Below are 20643 nucleotides of genomic sequence, written 5' to 3' on the forward strand. Positions count from 1 at the left end.
AATACTATAGAAAAATTGTACACTGACCTAAATATGTATCTCACCGAAATGTAAACTTGTTTATAAAAGCCTGCACCCAAAAAACATATTAGGCTGTTATGTGGACAAAGACACCACTACATTGTTATAATTGTAGTGTCGTTTATATACCAATAATAATAGGCTGTATTTTCTGTTCTTGATTTACTTTATTAAAAGGGGACGGCTTCTCCCTGCAAATCGATCTTGTAACGGTTACTATAGAAACTGGGGGGAGTAGAGCCATAGTAACTTTAGATACTTGTTGCTATGGCAATGAGCCCGAGATGTTTCCATGGAGACGGCCATTGAAGAGTGGGAGTAGTTTTCACACTTATTCACACAGGTGTTGATTTTAAAGTACAAGGACACACCTCTCCTCTGAAAATAGCTTGTTTGCCCCTCAACCCTGCAAAGTGAAGCAGTAGGCCTAGTGCCCTACTAACAGTTAAGCTTACTTCAGGAAAACACTAGCAGGGGAAAAGAGGGCTTCCCACAAGTCTGAGCATGTGCTCCCCAATTAAGATGCCACCAACTTCCTGTTGTGTGAATGATTCCTGAACATTCCTGTGATATTGTCATTGTCAGCATATATGAACAGGAAAACAGGCTAGACAAAAAGAAAAAAGAGACTGAGGTGATGTTTTGAATTTATTACATTTGTCTGATTCTCCCTGTACATATAGGCTTGAGGTACTGAAAACAAAGTGCTTGAGACAAGGCTGCCTGCCATCATATTAGAATTCCCAGAGTGAAGCGTATTATGGCCCACTGCCAAAAATGACTGTGTCTAACGCACAGAGACCAGTGACAAATCAAATCAAAACTCCAATGGGCTACAGCCAATCCTGAGGTGGCGCTAATAGACCTTGCGTTTCAAAAGAGAGAAATACAGGCTACTGGTGGTGGTGGTGGTATGTGCTGAAAGAACAGATGGAGAAAGTAGTGAAAGTGAAGAGATACTCTAGTTTTGCTCTCCCTTCCTACTCGCTCTCTTCCAACTGCTCTTTCCCTTACTATCTCACCCTCTCCGTCGTTCCTCTCTACGCTCGCCCTCTCTACTCTGTGGGAGGCAGAGGGAGTAATCCAAGCTTTCGGGGGTTGACATTAGTAGCAGCTCACCTTCTGAAACCACACTGCCAAAAAAAAAGAAGAAGAATAAGTTGCCACCCAATCTGAAACCTCTAACTGTGTGCTGATCTAGGATCTGTCCATTTCTAATCTTATTATTTTGTTATCTATATGCCAAAACTGATCCTAGATCAGCGCCCCTACCGAGGTAATCCTGAGATCTCTCTCTCTAGTTAAAGGATGATGACAGGCCACTGAGTAGGTTATATTAAAAAAAACACCATCAAGTCTGTTACACCCATCTCCTATGGTACCCTATTCCCTACATAGTACTATATTTTTGGGACCAGGGGGGGGGGGTGCACTATAAATGGATTAGGACCCCTAGGGTTCTAGTCAGTAGTAGATTACTATATAGGGAACCATTTGGGACGCACCCGTAGTTTCAGAGCTCTGTTGCTATGGCTTCAACTAATCACCCCCAGAGTTTCTAACTAACGTGCTGTGATACAGCTGGTGGGATAGGGCTGAGACAGTGGGTTCACTGGGGGTGAGGGAGGGGCTGAGACAGTGGGTTCACTGGGGGTGAGGGAGGGAGGGAGGGGCTGAGACAGTGGGTACACTGTGGGTGAGAGAGGGAGTTTAGTTTGAGCAGGGAGGGGTGAGAGAGAGTGAGAGTGGGGGAAGAGAGAGTGGGGGGAGAGTGAGAGAGGGAGGGGGAGAGAGGGAGGGACAGCACATAACAGCCATACCAACCACGTCAGCTCACCAAAAAACAAAAAACTGTAGGAAAATATAGTACAAAAAAACTTGACCTTTTGTACAAATCAACAAAAAACGAAATTATTACTGTAAAGAAAAACAGGCATTGAGAACAGCGTCAAAGTGGCAAGTGTGATCAAAGTGACATTTCAATAGTGTTATTATTTGAATGTTTATTTATTTAACCTTTTTACTAACAAAAATATAAGCATTTTGAGATTTGAGTTAAGCCAGTGTCAGGAAACAGGAAAGAAAATAGGTCGAAATCTGAAAGCTCTGGTTTTGGTTCATTAGGGACTGTACAGAAGGATACTAGTATGTAACACACAGTGAGACATGCACACACACACACACACACGACAGTCTATGTACATTGCCAGGCTGATCTGGACATAATGCACAATCAATGGATCCACTCATGATACCATACAGTCTTAGACAATAACAGGAAATAAGATGCACGGTTGGCAAATATTATAGGGGCGACGTCAAGATAGACAAGCAGATGTTACATTTCCTGTCAGTTTCAAATAAACTGCCATTGTTTGCAAATGGCTAACACGTTGATCAATAGAATAATGGATTAGTCACTGGGCTGGTTTCAAAATGGCACTGAAAGTATAAAGATATTGTTGAGTTTCAGAGTTGATCAAAATGTATTTAGTTTAGGATTATAATTTCAAGATGTTCTCATGGCAACATCAACTAAATGTGAGCCGGTTGCTGTAGCGAGGGATAATCTTAATAATAATAATAATTCTTTACACATGCATAACAATCAAATCTCACACTGCCTACGTGGCATGATAACTTCTCATCAACAAATGAATTAACATTAAATATTTACATACTTTATTAAATCTGGTAGATATAACAGGGAGATAAAATGCCAGCCCAGAACCCCCCCCCCCTTCCCAAATAACAAAACCATGATCACGTGACATCAGGTTTACTGTCCTTCCTGACGAGATGATTGCTCTGTCAATCACTCTGAAGCAAATGTGCAAACAACAGAAATAACCCACTCCCCAAAGTGAACGTTTGTGTCTTTGCTCCTTAATCTCATCCTGTGTGTGTGTGTGTGTGTGTGTGTGTGTGTGTGTGTCTGGGAGTTCACGACCCCGTCCCAACACTACCCATTATGTCCTTTCCCTTGATCATTGTTGTCCTTGCAGGTCTTGAACCACTTAAGAATAGGGTTAAAGGGATCCATTTGGGATTGGGCCAACGAGAGCAAGAAAATCCTCTGGTCCATCCCTGGTTTTGATTCAGTCCTGGTTTATAATATAGGGTTGAGATCCATCCCTGGTTTAGACTCAGTCCTGGTTTATAATATAGGGTTGAGACCCATCCCTGGTTTAGACTCAGTCCTGGTTTATAATATAGGGTTGAGACCCATCCCTGGTTTTGACTCAGTCCTGGTTTATAATATAGGGTTGAGACCCATCCCTGGTTTTGACTCAGTCCTGGTTTATAATATAGGGTTCAGCAAAGCATATTACTTAGGCTTCTCTCCTTGCCAGCCTGCCAGTTAGGTTTTCATTTAGTCCTGGTTTCTGTCGACTAGAGGTCGCTGCCAGTCAGTACGTTCAGGGATGTTGTTTGAGCTTTGCCAGCCTGCCAGTCAGTCAGTCAGTCAGTGAGTTCAGGGGCATTGTTTGAGCTGTGCCAGTCTGCCAGTCAGTCAGTCAGTCAGTGAGTTCAGGGGCATTGTTTGAGCTGTGCCAGCCTGCGGAGTAGCTGCTGCCGTCTGGCCTTCAGCTGCCGTTTCTCCTGTGCCCGCTGGCGCTCGCTAGAATGCAGCTGCGCCAGGTACTCTGTAGCACGTATCAGTATGGCCACCTTGGGCGTCTTGGGGCACTCTGCTAAGCCAGGGATGTTGTCCCGCAGCGCCAGGAAACGAGAACGCAGGTCGTTACGCCGTTTACGTTCCAGGAAGTTGTGAGTCTTGCGTTTGTCCGTGTCCTCACAGTCGGAGGACTGGGGGCTGCAGGGGTGGGAGCAGTGGGAGTATGACTTCAAGGGGGAGAGGTGGTGGGAGGAGAAGGATGGGGGAGAGTTCGAGGGGGAGGAGGCAAGGAATAGTGTGTTGGCGTCAGGTGACTCCGAACCGGCCGTTACTACTGCGACGTGAGGTGGTTTGCTCTCAGAGTTCTGATTGGTTGAGGCGGGGCCTGGGTGTGGCTGGGGGTGAGATGAGTTTGAGAAGTTATGAGAAGAGTTTGGGGGCTCGTGTCGGACCCTCTTCCTGGGGGGCTCGGGATGTTTATGTGTGTCGGGGGAAGGCGCTGCGTAGTTATGCTGCTGTTGGTGGATAGAGACGTGGAAGTGTTTCATACACGGGTCCACAGGGTCCACTCCGACCACGATGGTCACCGGCGTCCGCACGTTCAGCCCGCCATTGGCCAGCCGCCGGGGCTTGTACTGCCTGTGTTCCACAGTCACCACATCAATCTCCTCTTCATCCTCCTCCTCCTCCTCATCATCATCACTGGATTCATCATCTGGAGAAGCAATAGAAGGTTAGTGACCAGAGCAATGCAAACAAACAAACAAACAAACAAACCAAAGAAAAACTTCTGAAACAAAGATAATCAACTACTATGTGCATGACATTTATTCACTTGATCCTTTATAAAATCACTTTATTTACCCTTCTATATTCACAATAAACACTAACAGGAAATAAAAAATTAAAAATAAATTTAAAAAAAAAAAGGTATAAAATTAACTTGGGAGGGTTTAGTATTTTGACAAGACGACCAATTGGATACCATGAAATTGGGGAGGGAAAAGTCAATATTTCGGTGTTTTATAATTAGTTTCTTATTAGGATATATATATATATATATATATATATATATATATATATATATATATTATATATTATATATACACACACACACACACACTACCAATTAAAAAGGTAGGGGTCACTTAGAATGTCCTTGTTTTTGAAAGAGAAGCACATTTTTTGTCCATTTAAAATAACATCAAATTGATCAGAAATGCAGTGTAGACATGGTTAATGTTGTAAATGACTATTGTAGCTGGAAACTGCAGATTTTTATGGAATATCTACATAGGCGTACAGAGGCTCACTATCAGCAACCATCACTCCTGTGTTCAAAATGGCGCGTTATGTTAGCTAATCCAAGTTTATCATTTTAAAAGGCTAATTGATCATTAGAAAACTCTTTTGCAATTATGTTAGCACAACTGAAAACTGTTGTTCTGATTAAAGAAGTAATAAAACTGGCCTTCTTTAGACTAGTTGAGTATCTGGAGCATCAGCATTTGTGGGTTCGATTACTGGCTCAAAATGGCCAGAAACAAATAACTTTCTTCTGAAACTCGTCAGTCTATTCTTGTTTTGAGAAATGAAGGCTATTCCATGCGAGAAATTGCCAAGAAACTGAACATCTCGTACAATGCTGTGTACTACTCCCTTCAGAGCAGCACAAACTGGCTCTAATCAGAATATAAAGAGGAGTGGGAGGCCCCGGTGCACAACTGAGCAAGAGGACAAGTACATTAGAGTGTCTAGTTTGAGGAACAGACACCTCATAAGTCCTCAATTGGCAGCTTCATTAAATAGTATCCGCAAAACACCAGTTTCAACATCAACAGTGAAGGGGCGACTCCGGAATGCTGGCCTTCTAGGCAGAGTTGCAAAGAAAAAGCCATTTCTCAGACTGGACAATAAAAAATAAAGTATTAAGATGGGCAAAAGAACACAGGCACCGGACAGATGAAGACTGGAAAAAAGTGTTATGGACAGACAAATCTACGTTTGAGGTGTTCAGATCACAAAGAATAACATTTGTGAGACACAGAAAAACTTAAAAGATGCTGGAGGAGTGCTTGACGCCATCTGTCAAGCATGGTGGAGGCAATGTGATGGTCTGGGGGTGCTTTGGTGGTAGTAAAGTGGGAGATTTATACAGGGTAAAAGGGATCTTGAAAAAGGAAGTATATGACTCCATTTTGCATCGTCATGCCATACCCTGTGGACGGCGCTTAAATTGGAGCCAATTTCCTCCTACAACAAGACAATGACCCAAAGCATAGCTCCAAACTATGCAATAACTATTTAGGGAAGAAACAGTCAGCTGGTATTCTGTCTATAAGGGAGTGGCCAGCATAGTCACCAGATCTCTACCCTATTGAGCTGTTGTGGGAGCAGCTTGACCGTATGGTACGTAAGAAGTGCCCATCAAGCCAATCGAACTTGTGGAAGGTGCTTCAGGAAGCACGGGGTGAAATCTCTTCAGATTACCACAACAAATTGACAACTAGAATGTCATAGGTCTACAAGGCTGTAATTGCTGCAAATGGAGGATTCTTTGACGAAAGCAAAGTTTGAAGAACACAATTAATATTTCAATTAAAAATCATTATTTATAACCTTGTCAACGTCTTGACTATATTTCCTATTCATTTTGCAACTAATTTCGTGTCTGTTTTCATGGAAAAGAAGGACCCCAAACTTTTGAACGGTAGTATATATATATATATATATATATATATATATATATATATATATATATATATATAGTTCAATAAAGGTGTAAAAATAAAAAAATGTATCTGTATATATATATATATATATATATATATATATATATATATATATATATATATATATATATATATATATATTAGAGGTCGACCGATTAATCGGAATGGACGATTAATTAGGGCCGATTTCAAGTTTTCATAACAATCGGAAATCGTTAATTTTGGACGCCGATTTTACAGATTTGTTTTACACCTTTATTTAACTAGGCAAGTCAGTTAAGAACACGTTCTTATTTTCAATGACAGCCTAGGAACAGTGGGTTAACTGCCTTGTTCAGGGGCAGAATGACAGGGTTTTTACCTTGTCAGCTCAGGGATTCAATCTTGCAACCTTACAGTTAAACTACTCCAACGCGCTAACCACCTGCCTCACGAGGAGCCCGCCTGTTACGCGAATGCAGTAAGAAGCCAAGGTAAGTTGCTAGCTAGCATTAAACGTATCTTATAAAACACAATCAATCATAATCACTAGTTATAACTACACATGGTTGATGATATTACTAGTTTATCTAGCATGTCCCGCGTTGCATATAATCGATGCAGTGCGCATTCGCGAAAAAGGACTGTTGTTGCTCCAACGTGTACCTAACCATAAACATCAATGCCTTTCTTAAAATCAATACACAGAAGTATATATTTTTAAACCTGCATATTTAACTAAAAGAAATCCAGGTTAGCAGGCAATATTAACCAGGTGAAATTGTGTCACTTCTCTTGCGTTCATTGCATGCAGAGTCAGGGTATATGCAACAGTTTGGGCCGCCTGGCTCATTGCGAACTAATTTGCCAGAATTTTACGTAATTATGACATAACATTGAAGGTTGTGCAATGTAACAGGAATATTTAGACTGATGGATGCCACCCGTTAGATAAAATACGGAACGGTTCCGTATTTCACTGAAAGAATAAATGTTTTGTTTTCGAGATGATAGTTTCCGGATTCGACCATATTAATGACCTAAGGCTCGTATTTCTGTGTGTTATTATGTTATAATTAAGTCTATGATTTGATAGAGCAGTCTGACTGAGCGATGGTGGGCACCAGCAGGCTCGTAAGCATTCATTCAAACAGCACTTTCGTGCGTTTTGCCAGCAGCTCTGATGTTTATGAATTCAAGCCTATCAACTCCCGAGATTAGACTGGTGTTACCGATGTGAAATGGCTAGCTAGTTAGCGGGGTGCGCGCTAAAAGCGTTTCAAACGTCACTCGCTCTGAGACTTGGAGTAGTTGTTCCCCTTGCTCTGCATGGGTAACGCTGCTTCGAGGGTGGCTGTTGTCGATGTGTTCCTGGTTCGAGCCCAGGTAGGGGCGAGGAGAGGGACGGAAGCTATACTGTTACACTGGCAATACTAAAGTGCCTATAAGAACATCCAATAGTCAAAGGTATATGAAATACAAATGGTATAGAGAGAAATAGTCCTATAATTCCTATAATAACTACAACCTAAAACTTCTTACCTGGGAATATTGAAGACTCATGTTAAAAGGAACCACCAGCTTTCATATGTTCTCAGCAAGGAACTTAAACATTAGCTTTTCTACATGGCACATATTGCAATTTTACTTTCTTCTCCAACACTTTGTTTTTGCATTATTTAAACCAAATTGAACATGTTTCATTATTTATTTGAGGCTAAATTGATTTTATTGATGTATTATATTAGGTTAAAATAAGTGTTCATTCAGTATTGTTGTAATTGTCATTATTACAAATAAAATCAAAAAATAATTCTATTAAAAAAAATAAAAATAAAGTGGCCTTTTTTTTGTCCTCCAATAATCAATAGCGGTATCGGCGTTGAAAAATCATAATCGGTCGACCTCTAATATACACTGCTCAAAAAAATAAAGGGAACACTTAAACAACACAATGTAACTCCAAGTCAATCACACTTCTGTGAAATCAAACTGTCCACTTAGGAAGCAACACTGATTGACAATAAATTTCACATGCTGTTGTGCAAATGGAATAGACAAAAGGTGGAAATTATAGGCAATTAGCAAGACACCCCCAAAAAAGGAGTGATTCTGCAGGTGGTGACCACAGACCACTTCTCAGTTCCTATGCTTCCTGGGTGATGTTTTGGTCACTTTTGAATGCTGGCGGTGCTCTCACTCTAGTGGTAGCATGAGACGGAGTCTACAACCCACACAAGTGGCTCAGGTAGTGCAGTTCATACAGGATGGCACATCAATGCGAGCTGTGGCAAAAAGGTTTGCTGTGTCTGTCAGCGTAGTGTCCAGAGCATGGAGGCGCTACCAGGAGACAGGCCAGTACATCAGGAGACGTGGAGGAGGCCGTAGGAGGGCAACAACCCAGCAGCAGGACCGCTACCTCCGCCTTTGTGCAAGGAGGTGCACTGCCAGAGCCCTGCAAAATGACCTCCAGCAGGCCACAAATGTGCATGTGTCAGCATATGGTCTCACAAGGGGTCTGAGGATCTCATCTCGGTACCTAATGGCAGTCAGGCTACCTCTGGCGATCACATGGAGGGCTGTGCGGCCCCACAAAGAAATGCCACCCCACACCATGACTGACCCATCGCCAAACCGGTCATTCTGGAGGATGTTGCAGGCAGCAGAACATTCTCCACGGCGTCTCCAGACTCTGTCACGTCTGTCACATGTGCTCAGTGTGAACCTGCTTTCATCTGTGAAGAGCACAGGGCGCCAGTGGCGAATTTGCCAATCTTGGTGTTCTCTGGCAAATGCCAAACGTCCTGCACGGTGTTGGGCTGTAAGCACAACCCCCACCTGTGGACGTCGGGCCCTCATACCACCCTCATGGAGTCTGTTTCTGACCGTTTGAGCAGACACATGCACATTTGTTGCACAAAGGCGGAGGTAGCGGTCCTGCTGCTGGGTTGTTGCCCTCCTACGGCCTCCTCCACGTCTCCTGATGTACTGGCCTGTCTCCTGGTAGCGCCTCCATGCTCTGGACACTACGCTGACAGACACAGCAAACCTTTTTGCCACAGCTCGCATTGATGTGCCATCCTGTATGAACTGCACTACCTGAGCCACTTGTGTGGGTTGTAGACTCCGTCTCATGCTACCACTAGAGTGAAAGCACCGCCAGCATTCAAAAGTGACCAAAACATCACCCAGGAAGCATAGGAACTGAGAAGTGGTCTGTGGTCACCACCTGCAGAATCACTCCTTTTTTGGGGGTGTCTTGCTAATTGCCTATAATTTCCACCTTTTCTCTATTCCATTTGCACAACAGCATGTGAAATTTATTGTCAATCAGTGTTGCTTCCTAAGTGGACAGTTTGATTTCCCAGAAGTGTGATTGACTTGGAGTTACGTTGTGTTGTTTAAGTGTTCCCTTAATTTTTTTGAGCAGTGTATATAGATGTGTGCCTAATGCCACCCCTCATCTCTGATTCTCTGCAGGGTGCACAATAAAGTATTGACTATTTAGTGTGGTCTTAATCAAATGACCCACAGCCTATAGATTCTGAAGGGATCCGATTATATACTGTAAAGGGATCTATAACAGCGCTTTGGCCCACGATGCTTTATGCTAGAAACAAGCTGTAAAATACCTGGGAAAGACGTGACACCGATGCATATGGAGATATCATTGTTTTGTTTCTTTGACATTCAGAAGCTGAGCTACAACCTTGTACAGCGAAGGAGACAAAAGATAACTTCCCAAGCAAAGTCTATCTAATTCTGTCACCATCAGTTGATTAAGCTATTCACTTTCTGTACAATAAATGTTTAAATCCAGACCGCTTTCAGGGAAAACACTTGTGACCTTCTCTCGTTGGGTTAAACCACACAGCTTTCAATTTTCTGCGTCGGTAGGCCTACTCTGTCTGGGGTGGAAAAGTAGGCCCTACTCTGTCTGGGGTGGAAAAGTAGGCCCTACTCTGTCTGGGGTGGAAAAGTAGGCCCTACTCTGTCTGGGGTGGAAAAGTAGGCCCTACTCTGTCTGGGGTGGAAAGGGGGGATACCTAGTCAGTTGTGAACTGAATGCTTTCAACTGAAATGTGTCTTCCGCATTTAACCCAACCCCTCTGAATCAGAGGTGCGGGGGCTGACTTAAATCGACATCCACATCGTCAGCGCCCAGGGAACAGTGGGTTAATTGCCTTGCTCAGGGGCAGAACGACAGATTTTGACCTTGTCAGCTCTGGGATTCGATCCAGCAACCTTGCGGTTACTGGCCCAACGCTCTAACCACTAGTAAGCCTAAAGTACCATGCTGGGATTCCTAATGACTTCTCAGATGTAGTTACGTGCTAACAGGATCTGGTGTTGAAGAAATATGATAAGATGAAAACGTATATCTCCCTGTCCACTCTTAGCCTGTAATTTTGGGTATTTGTGTGGTATTAATTTAAAAGGATTCTGCTAACATGTAAAATGACGTAGAATTGCATAACTTTTTTTATAAAAAGGCAAAAAAAAAATCTCAGACCAGCAAATATGATGATCGTTTCATGCAATGCTTTTACTGTAAAGGGGATCTTTTCACCCCTACTCTTGTCCATGGTGGTCCAACAACTTTCTGGGCCTTAGCCCCTGTGCTCGATCAAAATCCCTGTGTTGCCGTGTAATAGTTACAGGACGAAGAACACTTTGTAAAACTGCATATCTAAGGCCCTGGTCTGTCCTAGAAGTGAGGGGAAACCGTGGACATGTTTTTTATGCTATCCAAAATAACAATTAAAACAAAGTGGGTACAGGGAGAGTCACTATTTTTTTTTAAAGCTTTCAGGGAGGGGTTAGGTAAATTATATCTGGCTGAAGGGAGGGCCATCCATTTTCATTAACAGAGAGGTCTGATGTTCTCCTTACTATAAATTATGTTCAGTCCCTTGTGTACTATATTTCAGGGAAAGCGTGTACCGGTAAGCTTGCTGATGGCCTCCCGAGTGGCGCAGTGGTCTATGGCACCGCATCGCTAGCTGTGCCACTAGAGATTCTGGGTTCGAGTCCAGGCTCTGAGACCCATGTGGCGGCGCACAATTGTCCCAGCGGTGTCCCGGTTAGGGGGAGGGTTTTGCCGGCAGGGATGTCCTTGTCCCATCGCACACTAGCGACCCCTGTGGCGGGCCGGGCACTCCAACACCGTCACCAGGTGTACAGTGTTTCCTCCGACACATCGGTGCGTCTGGCTTCTGGGTTAAGCGGGCATTGTGTCAAGAAGCAGTGCTGCTTGGTTGGGTTTCGGAGGACGCACTGCTCTCGACCTTCGACCTCTCCCGAGTCCGTACGGGAGCTGCTGCGATGAGACAAGACTAACTACCAATTGGATACTACGAAATTGGGGAGAATAAAGGGTAAAAAAAAGAAATGTTTTAAAAGGTATAAAAGCTATAGCATCTGTATCCACACACTGTGGCTGGCCGTACCCCAAGAGTTCTGGGTAAAAGCTTCTTGAACAGTGAACTCCAAGCAACCTCACACACACACTCTCCCTCTTCTAAATGTCATATCACACAGGTCTGAAATCTGTGTCAAAGTCTTGCCTACCACTAAAACGACATACTGCGTACTACATACTGGGTACTACATACTGGGTACTACTCGTACTGGGTACTACATACTGGGTACTACTCGTACTGGGTACTACATACTGGGTACTACATACTGGGTACTACTCATACTACATACTGGGTACTACATACTGGGTACTACTCATACTACATACTGGGTACTACATACTGGGTACTACATACTGGGTACTACTCATACTGGGTACTACTCATACTACATACTGGGTACTACATACTGGGTACTACTCATACTACATACTGGGTACTACATACTGGGTACTACTCATACTACATACTGGGTACTACTCATACTGGGTACTACTCATACTACATACTGGGTACTACTCATACTGGGTACTACTCGTACTGGGTACTACATACTGGGTACTACTCATACGACATACTGGGTACTACTCATACTACATACTGGGTACTACATACTGGGTACTACTCATACTACATACTGGGTACTACATACTGGGTACTACTCATACTACATACTGGGTACTACATACTGGGTACTACTCATACTACATACTGGGTACTACATACTGGGTACTACTCATACTACATACTGGGTACTACTCATACTGGGTACTACATACTGGGTACTACTCATACTGGGTACTACATACTGGGTACTACTCATACTGGGTACTGGGTACTACTCGTACTACATACTGGGTACTACATACTGGGTACTACTCATACTACATACTGGGTACTGCATACTAGGTACTACTCATACTGGGTACTGGGTACTACATACTGGGTACTACTCATACTGGGTACTGGGTACTACTCGTACTACATACTGGGTACTACATACTGGGTACTACTCGTACTACATACTGGGTACTACATACTGTGTACTATTTTGAATATACTGTTCAGTAAAATCTAATCCACCCCATACTAGGCTCATTCATGATGAGAAGGCGTCATCAAATGCACAATTGTGTCGATTCCCGCCATTAGTTCATTTTGGTACAAGGCGTCACCATATCTGATTATCAGCTGCTGTCAAACACAAGTGGGTCTTGTGTCTCTTCCTCAATTCTACTAGATGAAAAAGCCCGAATTAGCATGACATCCTAAGACCTGAAATGGGGTATGACACACAATCGGTGCATACCTCATGCTCAGTGGAAAGTCCCTCTCTCAGGTTATTCATTACAGTCACGTGGTGGTGAGGGGGGTGGGGGGGGGGGGGGGGGGGGGGCGGCGGGACAGAATGATATGGGGTTAGTGTTCTCACATTCTGAGTAATAACAAGGGACCTCAGTCTCTGAGCAAAGCACTGGTTTTATCACAGTTTCTCCCTCCACAATCATTCAATTTGCAACAAAGACCCCGAGCATTGAAGCCACGTGCTGTAACCATTTCACTACACAAAGAATAATCTTTGAGATATTGTTTGGTTGTAACAACTTCAGCTATTCCAATATGTAGAAATATCTCTTAGCCCTCGTGTCCAAAATGTGGATGTTATAACACTGGGCCTTCATTTAACATCATATACATCTAATTTCGGCTCCAACTCACTGACTAGACTCCAGGAAGCCAGTGGTAGTAGTACTAATGCTCTCTGGATGTTTCCCAAATGGAACCCTAGTCCCTATATAGTGCACTACTTTTAACTTGAACCCTATGTAACTATTCCCTATATATAGTGCACTACTTTAGACCTGAGCCTTATGGAACCCTATTCCCTAAAGTAGTGCACTATGTAGGGAATAAGGTTCCATAGGGCTCTGGTCTAAAGTAGTGCACTATATAGGGAATAGGGTTCCATAGGGCCCTGGTCTAAAGTAGTGCACTATATAGGGAATAGGGTTCCATAGGGCCCTGGTCTAAAGTAGTGCACTATATAGGGAATAGGGTTTCATAGGGCTCTGGTCTAAAGTAGTGCACTATGTAGGGAATAGGGTTTCATAGGGTTCTGGTCTAAAGTAGTGCACTATATAGGGACTAAGTATGCCATTTGGTATGCACCCTGCGTGTAAATTGAAAGAGACTGCACCAAAGTAATTCCTTCCCTGTGGATTAGCTGCTCTTGAAGAGGTAATTACTAGAATATGTTTTTGTTTTTTTAAATTGTGATTTCAAATGGGCATTTTCCAAAAGCTAGTGGACGAGGGGCCTTAATAGGCTATAGAGCATTATCATGCATGTAGCCAGATAAGACGTAAGGGCAGATTGGTTCCCAGGTACCTGTCTGTCAACCAACCAGTACATTTGAGGTCTATTCTACAGTTTCATTGGCCACTTTTGGTAAGGAAATATAACTCCTTTGTAAAACACCATTTTCCATTAAACTAAATTTTCCTTCTATAAAAAAAAATTAAAAAACAGTTTTGTGCTGTAAGTGTTTGTTTACCTGCACAGTTGAACCATGAATACCTATATGCTTTCTGGCACCCAACCCTATTTATACAGTATTGAAATAGATGAGACAGCATTTCTGGACTTGAAGATGCACTACGCTTAAAATCACTCCGCCATTTCCTGGTTGCTAAAACTGTTAACTTAGCCTAATTTCAGTTTGTGACAAAACAAGGAAGTAGTGTGTGTAGAGAATCATTGTACCATCTAAACCTCTGTGAAATATATTTTCCACAAACCCAAAAATATTGTATTTTGCAGCTGTTTTGAGGCCGGTGTCCAAAACCAAACGTTAAAGAAACTAAACTAGGGACGCATAGAAATAGGACACATAGAACCGATCTACCGCTTCTTAAAACTGCCTTTCAATGAGAACGACAGATCTATTACACATTTATGTGAATTTGGTCTTGTCATCTAAAAAGTTACATATTACAGCAAAAAAAAAATATGTTTTTTAAGTGCATATCATGCATCTTATGAAACATTGTCACACATAGCAAGAGATTTAACAAAATGAATGTCCACTCTTATTCTGCTCACTGGCCTACTTGTCCATCACTAATAGTTTGACAACTCAACTTCTGACAAGTGGCGCAAACATTTCCCTAACCTGGACCAATTGTGCGCCGCCTCATTGTGACACCTGAAGCGCTGCGATGCAGTGCCTTAGACTGCTACGCCACCTGGGAGGCTAACCCTTTAACCTAACTCTTAAACTTAACCGGGGCGGCAGGTAGCCTAGCGCTTAAGAGCATTGAGCCAGTAACAGAAAGGTTGCTGGATCGAATCCCCGAGCTGACAAGGTAAAAATTCTGTCGTTCTGCCCCCTGAACAAGACAGTTAAACCTACTGTTCCCCGGTAGGCCATCATTGTAAAAATAAGAATTTGTTCTTAATTAACTGTTCTTAAAAACAAAAACAGCCTAGCTAACTTTAACCACCTAGCTAAAATTCATATAATATTAGCAAATTTGTAACATATTGTACGTTTTGCAAATTTGTAACATATACGAATTGTCATATTATATGAAATGGGTGATGGACATTCACAAATTAATACATTTGAATACATCACACAAAACATAGCATATCATACTAAATGGATTGTTGCAGATTTAACATACAAAATAATATGAAATGCTCTGAGACCAGGTTGTTGCTTATTGGCCAGTATGTGAACTATAGCAAATTGTCAGCAACCAGAGTTCCTGACTCATGACAGTAAAAGGACCTTCATGTAGTCAGTTTACGGGCCAATGTTGAACTTATAAAACGTACCTGATGAGTCTGTGGGGGATTCCGAACCGGAGGACACCGCGGGTTTCTTGAACGGTCCCCCGGTCAGGGGGAAGGTGAGAACAGCAGCCGGGTCCACGCAATCCGTTGCCAAGCTACTGAGAACCGGAACCGGCGTGTCCATGGGCATCGTCACACACTGCGCCCTCCCGGTGGTGTTGATGCCAGCTCCGCCCTGCTGCGGGGCCGGTTTGGTCGACCCCGACCCGGGACAGGAAGCGTGTCGCTCCCCGACAACTTTCTCCAGCTGTTTACCCGCCGAGAAGCTGCTCCACATGCAGTCCTGGATGATAATGGAGCTCAGGTTACCAAAAGCCTCTTCGGCGGAACTGAGTTTACACGGCACATCCTGATCGTCCTCTTGACCCAAAAACTGGGACACCCACTCGAGTTTGTCCCCCAGCGAAGGGCAGACCATCCCGACCCCGGCTGCCCCCTCCAAAGTCCGGATAGGGGACATGGGCGGGGTCGGTACTAGCTCGAATTTCTTCCATATGTCCTCGCTGGGCGCAGTGGATTTAAAGAAATCCTCGTCCGGATCGTGGTCGTCGTAGAAGTAATGTTGATAGCGGTCGTACTCCATCTCCCAGCCGGACTCATAGTGAGGGTCGGAGTTTATACCCGGCATCTAGAGGTCAGGACCGGCGTGGGAGCGCACTCTTCAACTGTTCACTTATCTCCGTTATCAATAGCCTTACTGGGGACACAGAGAGAGAGGGGGGGGGAGAGTACTGGGAATCAGCCTAGCACGTTGCACTTGTGATAAACACATTTTTCTGTTATGATACAACTATTGTGTTTCTGGCCATTTTACATCTGTTAATACCTAGTGAGAAGAAGAAAAAAAACTTCTCAAATAAGGAAATGTGAGTTATCACGATTTATCATTAAACACACTGTCCTTATATAGATTTCTAATTGCATAGAACATGTCAAGTGACTTATGCTTCCTTGAAAAGTGTTGAAATGGCTATCTGGTTCTAGATTCGGTAATTATATTGCAACCAATTACCCCGTGAACAACCTTTAATAACTGCAGTGAAAGGGAAAACAGGTTACAACAACCTCGCAAATGATTGTCTCCACCATCGCCTCGCAACAGTGTACACAGAACTAAAAAAAACTCCGTGCCCCTACAGTTTCATTACCTAATACAACGTTGCCAACTACAACGGTGAAATAGATCCACAGTTTACCAACCCTCTCTTCGTAGACAAAAAAAACGTACATCATCCCCGTCTGTTTATGTGGGGCTACTAGGATACAAATATGCCCCCCTTTAAAATTGTGACCAAACCGAAAAATTCCCAAATAGCGCAACAACAAATAAAAGTTTGAAAACATCTTCAGAGCAACACTCACCGTTTTTTTACGGTAGACGACCACCCGTTCTCACAAAGCATTGACAAGGAAGAGAGGAAATACTGGTCAAAATCTAGCCTAAATAAATTACCAACAGGCGTATTTACAACCCAAACTTCCGAAACACTGCGATGGAGGCTGTTTTCTATTAGTGGGCGTTAGTCTACAAATAGAAGTCTTCCGTCCAGGCAAGGGAAAATAAAAATGTACTCCTTTACGCGTTGGTGAAATCTAAGGAGCGTCTTGCGTCTTCTTCGTTAATTCCTATAATGAGTAGCCTGACCAACACCGCGAAACTGAAGCTTCTTGTAGTAAATTACTCTCGCTATAATTAGCTGTTGCTTCCAGTTGAATGCTCACTATTTGATTCCTGCGCACCAAACTGTATGAGAAAGTAGACTACTAGGCTTATACCTCTCACAAGCCGTGACTTGGTTAGGATAGAGTTAGCTATGGATACAAACCGAGTGCTGCGCTATATCACGGAAAGAAGGAGAGGCTGTGATTTACATAAGAGGCGGAGGACAGTAAGGAGGCCACGCCTACCGTTTAAAGGGACAGAATCATTTCCAAGGAGTCCTTTTCCAAGACCGTCAAAAATGACAAATGGGACCCAATTGGACAACAGGTAGTTCGTTATAAAATAGATTATTATAACCATGACATGGGACGCATTTCACCTAAACAAGGGTAGGGCTTTGCATATGTTGCAATAATACAAGTGTGTATGTGTGTGTCCACTCACTAGCTTAGTGTGTGTGTGTGTGTGTGTGTGTGTGTGTGTGTGTGTGTGTGTGTGTGTGTGTGTGTGTGTGTGTGTGTGTGTGTGTGTGTGTGTGTGTGTGTGTGTGTGTGTGTGTGTGTGTGTGTGTGTGTGTGTGTGTGTGTATTGTGCCGGACATATGGCTGTGGTATCTGATGTCCTAAACTGCATACTATTTCTATGTGATCAATATCAGCCTGATGATGTGAAAGACCCCCCAACTGTCTCTCAGTCGATAGGGAAGCTAAGCAAGCGCTCTGCTAGGCCAAGTATATCTGATCAACAGCTGCTGATGGACAAACACACAAAACACACACACACACAGCTGGTGTCAACTCACAGACGGACAGAAACACACATGCATGGGGCAACAGGCAGACACTGTATGTGCTTTTAACTCACATAAGCACAGACCCGCAAACGTTGTTTGTTCTGCACCTTCTCTCCACCTAAAATCATACTTGGTAGGCTATTGTGGATTGTGAATCAGTAATGAGCGTATTATATACGAAACAACAATATAAACTCAACATTATATGTATAAAAAATATTATATGAACTAAAGACTATGAAAGGAAAATCTGCTGAGCTACTGCTTCTCTGTCCCCTCTCAGTCAGTCCATTATCTACTGGCTCTATCCCCTCTCAGTCAGTCCATTACCTACTGTCTCTATCCCCCCTCAGTCAGTCCATTACCTACTGTCTCTATCCCCCTCTCAGTCAGTCCATTATCTACTGGCTCTATCCCCTCTCAGTCAGTCCATTACCTACTGTCTCTATCCCCCCTCAGTCAGTCCATTACCTACTGTCTCTATCCCCCTCTCAGTCAGTCCATTACCTACTGTCTCTATCCCCTCTCAGTCAGTCCATTACCTACTGTCTCTATCCCCTCTCAGTCAGTCCATTACCTACTGTCTCTATCCCCCCTCAGTCAGTCCATTACCTACTGTCTCTATCCCCCTCTCAGTCAGTCCATTATCTACTGTCTCTATCCCCTCTCAGTCAGTCCATTATCTACTGGCTCTATCCCCCCTCAGTCAGTCCATTACCTACTGTCTCTATCCCCCTCTCAGTCAGTCCATTATCTACTGTCTCTATCCCCCCTCAGTCAGTCCATTATCTACTGGCTCTATCCCCTCTCAGTCAGTCCATTATCTACTGTCTCTATCCCCTCTCAGTCAGTCCATTACCTACTGTCTCTATCCCCCCTCAGTCAGTCCATTATCTACTGTCTCTATCCCCCCTCAGTCAGTCCATTATCTACTGTCTCTATCCCCCCTCAGTCAGTCCATTACCTACTGTCTCTATCCCCCTCTCAGTCAGTCCATTATCTACTGTCTCTATCCCCCCTCAGTCAGTCCATTATCTACTGTCTCTATCCCCCCTCAGTCAGTCCATTATCTACTGTCTCTATCCCCCCTCAGTCAGTCCATTATCTACTGGCTCTATCCCCCCTCAGTCAGTCCATTATCTACTGTCTCTATCCCCCCTCAGTCAGTCCATTACCTACTGTCTCTATCCCCCTCTCAGTCAGTCCATTACCTACTGTCTCTATCCCCTCTCAGTCAGTCCATTATCTACTGGCTCTATCCCCCCTCAGTCAGTCCATTATCTACTGTCTCTATCCCCCTCTCAGTCAGTCCATTATCTACTGTCTCTATCCCCCCTCAGTCAGTCCATTATCTACTGGCTCTATCCCCCTCTCAGTCAGTCCATTATCTACTGGCTCTATCCCCTCTCAGTCAGTCCATTATCTACTGTCTCTATCCCCCCTCAGTCAGTCCATTATCAACTGGCTCCATCCCCCTCTCAGTCAGTCCATTATCTACTGGCTCTATCCCCCCTCAGTCAGTCAATTATCTACCTGCTCTATCCCCCTCTCAGTCAGTCCATTATCTACTGTCTCTGTCCCCCCTCAGTCAGACCATTATCTACTGGCTCTATCCCCTCTCAGTCAGCCCATTATCTACAGTCTCTATCCCCCCTCACTCAGCCCATTTTCTACTGGCTCTATCCCCCTCTCAGTCAGTCCATTATCTACTGGCTCTATCCCCTCTCAGTCAGTCCATTATCTACTGGCTCTATCCCCCCTCAGTCAGTCCATTATCTACTGTCTCTGTCCCCTCTCAGTCAGTCCATTATCTACTGGCTCTATCCCCTCTCAGTCAGCCCATTATCTACTGTCTCTATCCCCCCTCACTCAGCCCATTTTCTACTGGCTCTATCCCCCTCTCAGTCAGTCCATTATCTACTGGCTCTATACCCTCTCAGTCAGTCCATTATCTACTGTCTCTGTCCCCCCTCAGTCAGTCCATTATCTACTGGCTCTATCCCCTCTCAGTCAGCCCATTTTCTACTGGCTCTATCCCCCCTCAGTCAGCCCATTTTCTACTGGCTCTATCCCCCTCTCAGTCAGTCCATTATCTACTGGCTCTATCCCCTCTCAGTCATTCCATTATCTACTGGCTCTATCCCCTCTCAGTCAGTCCATTATCTACTGTCTCTGTCCCCCCTCAGTCAGTCCATTATCTACTGGCTCTATCCCCTCTCAGTTAGTCCATTATCTACTGGTTCTATCCCCCCTCAGTCAGTCCATTATCTACTGGCTCTATCCCCTCTCAGTCAGTCCATTATCTACTGGCTCTATCCCCCTCTCAGTCAGTCCATTATCTACTGGCTCTATCCCCTCTCAGTCAGTCCATTATCTACTGGCTCTATCCCCCCTCAGTCAGTCCATTATCTACTGGCTCTATCCCCTCTCAGTCAGTCCATTATCTACTGGCTCTATCCCCCCTCAGTCAGTCCATTATCTACTGGCTCTATCCCCCTCTCAGTCAGTCCATTATCTACTGGCTCTATCCCCTCTCAGATAGTCCATTATCTACTGGC

At 43.9% G+C, this 20643-nt stretch overlaps 1 protein-coding gene across 1 annotated transcript; it reads right to left on the reverse strand.

The window, feature by feature from the left end:
• Nucleotides 1-656: 656 nt before the first annotated feature.
• On the reverse strand, nt 657-17464 carry myclb (MYCL proto-oncogene, bHLH transcription factor b). The gene is made up of 3 exons (XM_071369026.1): nt 16992-17464; nt 15612-16326; nt 657-4355 (listed from the first exon to the last, which is right to left on the reverse strand). The coding sequence occupies exons 2-3, from the start codon at nt 16255-16257 to the stop codon at nt 3553-3555; spliced, it is 1449 nt and encodes a 482-aa protein (XP_071225127.1). The 5' UTR covers nt 16258-16326; nt 16992-17464; the 3' UTR covers nt 657-3552.
• Nucleotides 17465-20643: the final 3179 nt, after the last annotated feature.

This window comes from Salvelinus alpinus, chromosome 26, assembly GCF_045679555.1.
Source record: "Salvelinus alpinus chromosome 26, SLU_Salpinus.1, whole genome shotgun sequence".
NCBI lineage: Eukaryota > Metazoa > Chordata > Actinopteri > Salmoniformes > Salmonidae > Salvelinus > Salvelinus alpinus.

Coding starts and splice junctions, on each gene's coding strand:
- myclb (XM_071369026.1), bottom strand. CDS start 16,257: ATGCCGGGTATAAACTCCGACCCTCACTATGAGTCCGGCTGGGAGATG. Junction 4,356..15,611: donor ATCCCCCACAGACTCATCAG/GTACGTTTTATA, acceptor TTGCTTCTCCAG/ATGATGAATCCAGTGATGAT.